General features: G+C 49.9%; 1 protein-coding gene across 9 annotated transcripts in view; it reads right to left on the reverse strand.

Annotated features, from left to right (window-relative positions):
• The window catches only part of EFCAB6 (EF-hand calcium binding domain 6), a 239,973-nt gene that overhangs the window by 102,765 nt on the left and 127,925 nt on the right, over positions 1-9,283 (reverse strand). For all 9 annotated transcript variants that reach the window (XM_077757996.1, XM_077757994.1, XM_077757995.1 and 6 more), the window contains 2 exons: positions 4,823-4,996; positions 3,050-3,218 (listed from right to left, as the gene is read on the reverse strand). In XM_077757996.1, the coding sequence (XP_077614122.1) occupies positions 3,050-3,218; positions 4,823-4,996 (343 nt within the window). The remainder of the gene's footprint in view (positions 1-3,049; positions 3,219-4,822; positions 4,997-9,283) is intronic.

Raw genomic sequence — 9,283 nt, forward strand, 5'->3', positions numbered from 1 at the left:
CCGGATCACTGATGGTTGTAGTGATAACCATGCCCCGCACTGTCACTATTCCAGGGACAGCCATCATTGTCACTGCAGCTATTACTGCTGTTACTACAATTACACACTTGTTATTGTCATTTATCCTTAAAGGTCTCAGAGGAGTAGGTTTCAAAGGCTTCCTTGCCACTGAAGTTCGACACTCCCAAACCTTTTCACGTCTCGATGCCCTGCATTATGTCTAACCTAAATTCTTGTTTCTTTCTGCAGCGTACGACCATGACTTCTCCAGCTCTGACCTTACAGGTAGGAGAAGCACCTTGATCTAGAAACAAGCTCTTCAATAAACTATGAAGTTTATATTTACATAATGCTTTGAAGTCAGCTTTTGAAGTTCAAACCTAGGTCCCTAGTGGACTGTTTAAAATCACCCCATGGCTGTTGATCTTTGGGCTAAAAGGTTGGTCAACGACAGGATGTTTCCCAAAGGTTAAACCCCACAAGTCACCAGGGGGGAATTCGGCCAATAATTTGCCTAATCGGGTTCACGGCGAGTTGGTCGTTAAAACAGCCATCAACTCTCCTCCCTGCATGCTGGCCCTGCCCTCCTGTGGTCTCTCCTTCCCTGTCCCCTTGCTGCGGGCGCATCTTCAGGAAGCAGGGAAGTCTCGGGGGAGCCGGGAGACCCTAGAGGGAGAGGGAGAGGCACTCAGGCACCTCCAGGAAGCGAGCAGCAGAGTAAGTGTCCTGGCAGGTGCCCCTCAAGGTCAGCAAGAATGCAGGGAAACCCCGGGGGCAGATGAGGGAGCTTGGGGGGCTTGGGCCTCGCCGTGGGCGGTGTGGGAACCAGCCTCACGCCTAGGGATCCTGATGGGCTTCCGAAACACCTGCCCCCCTCAGTCCGCAAGCGGCCCCCGCTCTGGGCCCCCGGGGACTCTAGTCCCTCTTCAAGCTCATCCACTCGTTCAGTAAATGCTGGGCCCTGCTTCATGCCAAGCATCTGGGATGTATCACTGTCCAAAGACATAAAGTTGTCCACCTTTGGAGCATATGCTTTAATGGAGGAAATCGAGCAAACAGCAGAGCGAAGGGATGAACGAAACGATCCTAAGCCCAGTCTGCACGGCAGCAGACGGTGACACCAGAGAAGAAAAATGGGGGAAAGGAGATCAAGGTGGGAGAGCAGGTTATATTTGCCATAGGAATGTCAGTGTCGCCTCAGGGGACGAAGGCTTGGAGGAGGTGAGGGGGACAGTCTTGCAGCTGTAAGAGGGACGCCCTCCAGGTGGAGGGGACAGCCAGTGCCGAGGCAGAGCCATCTGCTGGGCAATGCAGGAGCCTCTAGGCCCTGCGAGGACTCCGGTTTGTATCTGAGAAGAGGTGGGGACCCACGGGCGCGTTCTGAGCAGGAGTGGCCCCTTCTGACGGACCGGTTGGAGCGCGGCCCTGACCGCTGGGCTGCGAGCACACAAAGCCCGTTGCCTCTGTTGACGCACCGGGTGTGGGTGTGCGAGAAAGAGGAGAGTCAAGGAAGACCCCAGACTGGAGCCCCCAGCAACCGGAAGAGGCCGCCCTTGGTGAGGACGCCGACATCTCTGGACAGCCGTGCGCAGAAGGCCAGCAGGCAGGCGGGGAGCAGAGACTGAGGCTCAGGAGGGTGCTCCGGGGTGTGAACGGAGATGCCCGCAAGGGGGTCGCTGGCTTAGCGACGGCGCAGAGGCCTCAGGATGGGAGGCGTACTGCTGGGCTTCCTGGCCGCCTCACGCGAGCAGGGCAAAGAGCTGTGCGGGGAGCCTGCGCTCTGGGCAGGGCTCCCTGCTCTGCCGCCACCACTGCCCTTCTCTAAGGTACCCACTGTCCCTCTGAAAAGTCAGCGGCAGCCTGGTGGGTTCTTGGTCTCCTGTGAGCCTGTGAACTGACTCCATAATCGAAAGCATCGAGCACTACGATCATTCAGGGCTGTGGGGCTCGAGGGGTCAGGACTGTGCCAGGGGACTTGGGGACCAAAGAGTCTGGTACAAGGTGCCCTGGGAGCGTCAGGCGAGTCACACCCACGTTCCACCATCCACCCTGCTCACCGGCGTTCTCAATGGCTCATCATAGCCACCCAGTCCCCCCAGACCGGAGATTGAGGAGCCGCTCTTCACCTATCACCCTTTCCTCCCAAATATTTCCTGAGTCTGTCCCTGTCATCATGCCTCGTGACTGCACATCTTCCAGTCTGGGGCGGGCGGGGGTGGGGGGGGACAGGTCTAGGCTGTTGCAGTAGACACCCACCCCAGCACCGTGCGGACGGCCCGGCTCCCTTCTCCATCCAGCCTCAGTGACGCTGTCAACTCAGAGAAAATACGTACCGAGCCTCTTACAGCGCCTGGCATGGGGGCAGGCGCTGGATAAATAATAGCTTCTAATATTGCCTTCTTCTAAATACGTCCACACAGACACTGCTACATATTAACTGCAGTGCTTTCCTTAAAAATAGCTGAAGATGATTAGCTGGAGGGGTCGTAACAGGAATTTTAAGCAATCATTGAAATTAATTCCTGAGAAGCCTATGCAGAACCCTTCACGCTGAGTCCTTTCTGGCAGAACCTTCCAGCTCCCATAAGCGCGTACAAATCAGCACTCTGAGCTTCCCAGTTTTTACTGCCAGATTTTTTTTTTTTCACGTGCTCGAGGAACAAACCCCAGCTCTGTGACCACAGCGTCACCAGATTCCTCGCTGGCAGGGAAGGGGCCTGAGAGGCTTTTGCCCCCACCCCCTTCAACAATACTCCGCAGCCGGCCAAACCACACTTCGGTGAACACTTTGTCTCAAAAGTTTAAATATCAAAAAACTGGCCACATCCATAGTATCCTCTGAAGGAAGTTGCCAAAGACATTTTCGGCCAAAAGAATCCTTTTACATTGTTGAACGATGCCTGGAAATAGATGTGCTTTGCCGGTAAGAAAATAAGCCCTCACCGAAAATGTAATGCCTACGCTTTAGAGCCGGTTAGTGCAACAAAACAACAGAATCTCTCCAGGAATGAAAGAAAACTCAGAAACACAGCGAACCCCATTCTCCTACCTTCTTGAAGTCATGCGCATTAATTTTGCCAGCAGGCTCCTTGCTGAATTCAAGAAATATTTTTCGGAATGCTGGGTCTTGCTGCTGTATACGTCTTTTGAGTTTTTCAATCACTTCATCCTTAGTCATTTTCGTGGTCAGGGTGCTTTTGTCCCCAGTGGGCTTCGTTCTAAAATCACAATCAGGAATTTAGTGGAGAGCTTCCTACAGACCTCACCCAATTTCGGCTCAACCCAGGGCAACAAGGAGGTCTACCAGTCCCTTCTCACAAACAAGGAACCAGTGCCCAGGTGGATGGAGTGGTTTGAGAACTTCTTACCCGCCCATGGCTTGTGGGTCCCAGAGAGGCCCGCAGCACCGTGTCAGGTGAAAACTCTTCCTGTGTGGCGAGTATCTGGCCACAAGCCACAGCTGGGAGCTCCAGGGAGGTGGAAACTGCCATCCCTGTGCTAAGGCTCTCAACTGTGCCGTGGGCTGGTTTATAAATAGGGCATGTGACGGGCCGACATGGTGGCGAAAAGTAAATATTTGTGTGAAGTGGGAAAGTGAAAAGTCAGAGCACTTTACAAAGCTTTAAATTAAATAGGCCACTTAGAGGTAACCAGGTCCAAAAAGTCATCAAACAGTCATGGGAAGGAAGAGAAGTTCGCAATTATTCCGAGTTGATTTATACAGTCAGCTGGATTTATAAAATCTATACATTTATAAAATGTGACGTGCTATGTGGGAGAGATGTGATCAGGGATAAGGATTTCTTGGGCTCTCCAGAAAAGTCTCTAGGACCCCACTGGTGTGGGGGGAGGGGAAGAGCCGAGTGACAGTCATGGAGAAAGGACTTCTCCTCTCCTGCTGCTTCCTTCCATCAGCTCTGAAGAGCTCTCCAGGAATGCCCACATTTTATAAAACACGTAATTGCCATTACTCCTTCCATTGGTATTAGGAGGCAGACATACCTCATCATAGAATATTTAACCTTTCTCTTAAAATACCATCCTTCTGCCCATTTATAAAGCTACCACTGAAATGCCCAGATATTCAAATTTCATTAGCGCAGCATTAAAATACTCCCACGGCTCTGTACTTAAGAACTTTTTAAAGGGAAATGACAGAGTGAGGTCTGCTGAATAGGTCTACATTTCAACTTTCCTTGTGGATTTATTATAAGCTATGAACCAGCAAGTGAAAATAATATCGTTCCATTAGGCTAAACCTATATTTTTCAAAATGAGGAAGGGCTAGAATATTCATCAGTCCAATGTTTAATAGATTTGCTAAGCATGTTTTATTGTTACAATTCAATTTGGGGATCATTTGAATAATTCTATCATTCATGTCAGAAAATGTTAACTGGTTTAATGGGTATATTTTACCATAAATATTAAACAGTGGTAAGAAGTCTAAGGTTCTGGAAAAGAACAAATGAGAACGCAGGCATGTAATGGTTGAGTGGCAGACAGGTGCTCTGGGAGCTGAAGGTCCTGGGTTCTTCACCCAGGATGGCCACTAAGTTTGCGAATTACCTGAGGCCAGGCCCCGGACCTTGAAGACCTGAGTGCTTTCGTTTTCAGAATGAAGAGGTCAACCCAATAATCTCTAAGATCTCTGCTTGCTCTCTACTCCCCTGACCCAGTTCGCTGTGTGTATGGTTTTGTCATTTTTCTCATTTCAATAATAAAATATTAAAACATGCATTTAGTCAATGAATATTTACTAACCACCTACCCTACAGCAGACACTGGTTTTGATACGTACTTTCATTTTGTTTTTCTTTACCTGTCGGGAAGGTCCGGCTGCTGCTGTTTCTCTTTATGAGAATGTTCACTTAACGCTTGATCCTTTGGAACAAGCACTGGAGAGCTGGTGGGTGGGCCACGAATTCCGATGCATGCCAAAAGTTTCTTGTAAAGGATTCTTCCTGAAGTGTTATCCTGAAACTTACTGCAGAGTCTGAATTTTAAAAATAATTAGGACACACCTATCAGGATGGCTGAAATGAAAAGGACTGAACCTATCAAGTGCTGACAAGGAGGGAGTACCTACGGCTGGTGAGGGACGGGCAACCATTCTGGAAGACACCTGGAATACACCCCTGAAATATGCACCTGGAATACACCCCTGAAATATGCACCTGGAATACACCCCTGAAATATGCACCTGGAATACACCCCTGAAATATGCACCTGGAATACACACCTGAAATATGCACCTGGAATACACACCTGAAATAGACACCTGCAATACACACCTGAAATAGACACCTGCAATACACACCTGAAATAGACACCTGCAATACACACTTGAAATAGACACCTGCGATACACACTTTGAATGGACACCTTGAACAGTCACCTTGAACACACACCTTGAACACATACCTTGAATACCCACCTTGAACGTGCACACTGAACACACACCTGGAACAGACACCTTGAATATCTACCTTGAACATACACCTTGAACACATACCTTGAATACACATCTTGCATACACACCTTGGATATACACCTCGAATACACACCTTGCATACACACCTTGCATATATATATCTTGAAGACACACCTTGAATGCACACCTTGCATATAAACCAGGAGTAGATACCTTGAACACACACCTTAAATCCACACCTTGCATACACACCTTGAATACACAGTCACCCAGAGGAACCAGCGCTTCTGCCCTTGGGCATCTACCCAAGAGAAATAAAGATGTAGGTCTATACAAAGACTTATACAATCTATTCAGCTTTATTTGTAACAAATAAAACACTCAACACTAAGTGACCCCGCAGGCTGTGGGAAGGAATGGAACACTGCTTGGTGACGAAAAGAAACCAGCTGTGCATACACGTAACAACGTGACTGAATCTCAAAATCATTATGCTCGGGGAACAGAGCCTGATGAAAAGAAGAATAACTGCATGCTTTCATTTGTACACAAGCCTAGAAAATTCGAAGTCACGTGCAGTGACAGAGCGGGGACCAGTGGTTGCTAGGGCTGTAGAGGAGAGGACCTGCAGAGGGCACGGGGAAGCTTTGCTGGGGAGGGGGTGGTGGGATTGTTTGCTATCTTGACTGATGGCTTGTGATGGCTTCGTGGATGTATACACATGTCGGGGGTCCTCAAACGGTACCAGTTACGTTATGTGCAGTTTAGAGATTGTAGAGGATGCTGTGGTAAAGATATAACAAATATAAAAAGAAAAAATTTTTCAGATCGCAAGTTCTGGAATCGTGGAAGCACCTATATTGCAATTTTGGCACAGGCAAATATTTTAGAAAACTGTAGGAACCCACCAATAGGGCAAGAACTACTTTTTCCCCCCAACATTTTATTGGCTAATATTTTTCTAATCCCATAAAAATTGCGTATGCTCATTGTGACAAACCTGGCAAAGCCTGGGGACCAAAATAATATTCTACCTGTTTGTTAAAATACAGAAGGCAACAGGACGCAGTGGCTCCGGGTGCGGGCCCTGGAATCTGCCTCCTGGGGCTTGAATATCAGCCCTGGACTTAACAGCTCCATGACTGAAGGTGGTGTGCACGAGGTGCGGTCTGCGGGCACTTCCAGGGGCCCCAGGGGGCCCAGACTATTTTCATATGAATACTACCCCGCACCTCTTGTGCACAGTGGGTTTATCAAAGGCCATAAGACATGTGACAAACAACGGAATGCGTGCTCAGGTGGGTTGTGTCCTCTAACGTCTTCGAAGGCTGTACAAATGTTTTGGGTATAAATGAGGAGCCATAGGGAGTTTTCAGAGGTTAGCTTAGTTTCTTGACAGCCCTTTGCTAGCTCGTTACCAGCTACCTTGGGTTACACCCGCTCTAATTTCTGCCATCTCATCATCATCCAATATGTCATTATTTTGAAGCCCCCATGTTTTCCCTGAGCCTACAGGGAAACGCAACAGGGTCATACATGTTGATTTTCTGCAGTAATATTTTCCAAGTGTCTCCATTTGAATTTCTAATACAGTAATACTGAGAGATCTATTCCATATAACAAAACCTCTGAGGTCCTCAAGAACTTTTAAGCCTATGAAAGGGCAGAGAACTGCCGACCTGGGGCATGACACCTTTCCTAGCCTCAGTTTCCTCGTCTATAAAATGCACCTACTCCGGAGGGTTACTATAAAACTAAGTAACATGATCTGCAGAAGGCTCCTGACACTATGTGTACCTGTGCATGCGCTCAATAAACTGCAGCTGTAATAACGGCATCGCGATTATCATGATGATGCTTTATACACAGTCCAGGGCACAGCACAAGCTGTGAGGCCATCCTTGGTTCTGGAAGCTCTAGCCATTGATATAACTGCTTCGAGAAATATTTAGGCTGCCGGGTGATGACACGTGTCACAGCTACAACTGTGAACGGACTAAGCAAACCCTACCTCATGGAGCCCAGCGTCCGGGAAAGTCCGCATTTGGAACCACGGAAACAGGCCATCTAGAGGCCTGGCCGTGAGAGAGAGCGGCGTGTTGTCAGGGAACAGAAAGCAGTTCAGTCTGGGCCGAGTGGAGAAGCAGCAGTGGAAACAGCGCAAGTAAGTGTTTCTTGGGCTCAGCGCTGGATGGAGGGCTCTACATCTAGGATCGCCTTTGACCCTCACCACGTTCTCTTAAGTAGTGTTTGAGCAAGGACATCCAGGCTCAGAGTGGTTAAGGAACCTGCCCAAGTGCACAGCTGGTTCAGGGCTGAGTTGGGATGTGAACCCAGTCAGTCTGGCCGCAGAGCCCGAGCTCTGGGGGAGATTGGGGGGTGTGTGTGACCATCACAAGGGGTCTGGGAAGTCATTCTTAAAAGTGTCTGAAGGGGCACCTGGGTGGCTCAGTCAGTTAAGCATCCAACTTCAGCTCAGGTCATGATCTCATGGTTCGTGGGTTCGGGCCCCTCATCGCACTCTGTGCTGACAGCTCAGAGCCCGGAGCTGCTTCGGATTCTGTGTCTCCCTCTCTCTCTGCCCCTCCCTCCCTCAGTCTCTCTCTGTCTCTCAAATAATGAATAAAAATGTTTAAAAATTTTTTTAAAAAGCATCTGGATGCTTTTCTAACAGCAACAGGACACACGTGTTTTAAGCGGGTTTGTAACATCAGATCTGTAGTTGAGACTGGAGACTGGATTAGACGGGCTTTCACCTTTGAGATGAAATTACCTACATGACCAATCTACCGATTTCATTCATTCATTCATTTTTTTTTTTAATTTGAGAAAAAGAGAGAAAGGGATTGGGGATGGGGCACAGAGAGAGAGAATCTTTTTTGCTAAAATTTTTAAATGTTTTATTTATTTCTGAGAGAGAGAGAGAGAGAGAGAGAGAGAGAGCATGAACAGGGGAGGGGCAGAGAGAGAGGGAGACACAGAATCTGAAACAGGCTCCAGGCTCTGAGCTGTCAGCACAGAGCCCGACGCGGGGCTCAAACCCACAAACTGTGAGATCATGACCTGAGCCGAAGTCGGACGCTTAACTGACTGAGTCACCCAGGCGCCCCAGCTTACATTTTTTTCTTTCTTTCTTTCTCCCTCCCTCCCTCCCTTCCTTCCTTTTCCTTTTGCCTTCCTTCCTCCTTCCTTCCCTCCTCCCCTCCTCCCTTCCAGCCTCACTCAGCACTTACAAAGCCCTGACCACACACTAGACACAGCTCCGCTCCGGGCACTGGAGCTTTGGGAGTCAATCATTTCTCAACACCACGTTCCCCACACTCCTTGCAAGCTCACCGGCACCTGCAGTGCGCCTTCCCCTGCCAGCCCTGAGGTCCTGCTCCCCCGGCCCCTCTCCTGAGGCCTTGCTCGCTAAGGCCACGGCCACGATGGATGTGGGTGCTCGCCCCGTGTGCCGCCCGCCCCACAGACTTCGATCTGCTCCCTGAGGGCCCTGCGCCGCGGGCCGTGCACCGTCACCCTGACCTCCGCCTCCCCAGCTGCTGTGCCCACCAGGCCCCGGTGAGCAGGTGGTGTTCTGCCAGCCCCTCGGCGTCCCCTCTCACCTCAGACGGTCACTGCGTGCCCCCAGATGAACCCTCGCCCAACAGAGGCTCAGGCTGTCCGTGCAAGGAAGACTCCAGAACCGCGTTGCAGCCCCGCCTGCTCTCTGCACCCATGCCCTCCGGAATCTCCTTCCGGAGTGTCACTCTGTGTCTCCTAACTGGCTGACGACACTGCCCCTGGCCGGCACCTGGGCCCCGCCCCACCCCCATCCACCTCCACTCCAGAGTCACAGAGCCCAGCCCT

Source organism: Crocuta crocuta, unplaced genomic scaffold, assembly GCF_008692635.1.
Source record: "Crocuta crocuta isolate KB4526 unplaced genomic scaffold, BGI_CrCroc_1.0 scaffold143, whole genome shotgun sequence".
In the NCBI taxonomy this organism is placed as follows: domain Eukaryota; kingdom Metazoa; phylum Chordata; class Mammalia; order Carnivora; family Hyaenidae; genus Crocuta; species Crocuta crocuta.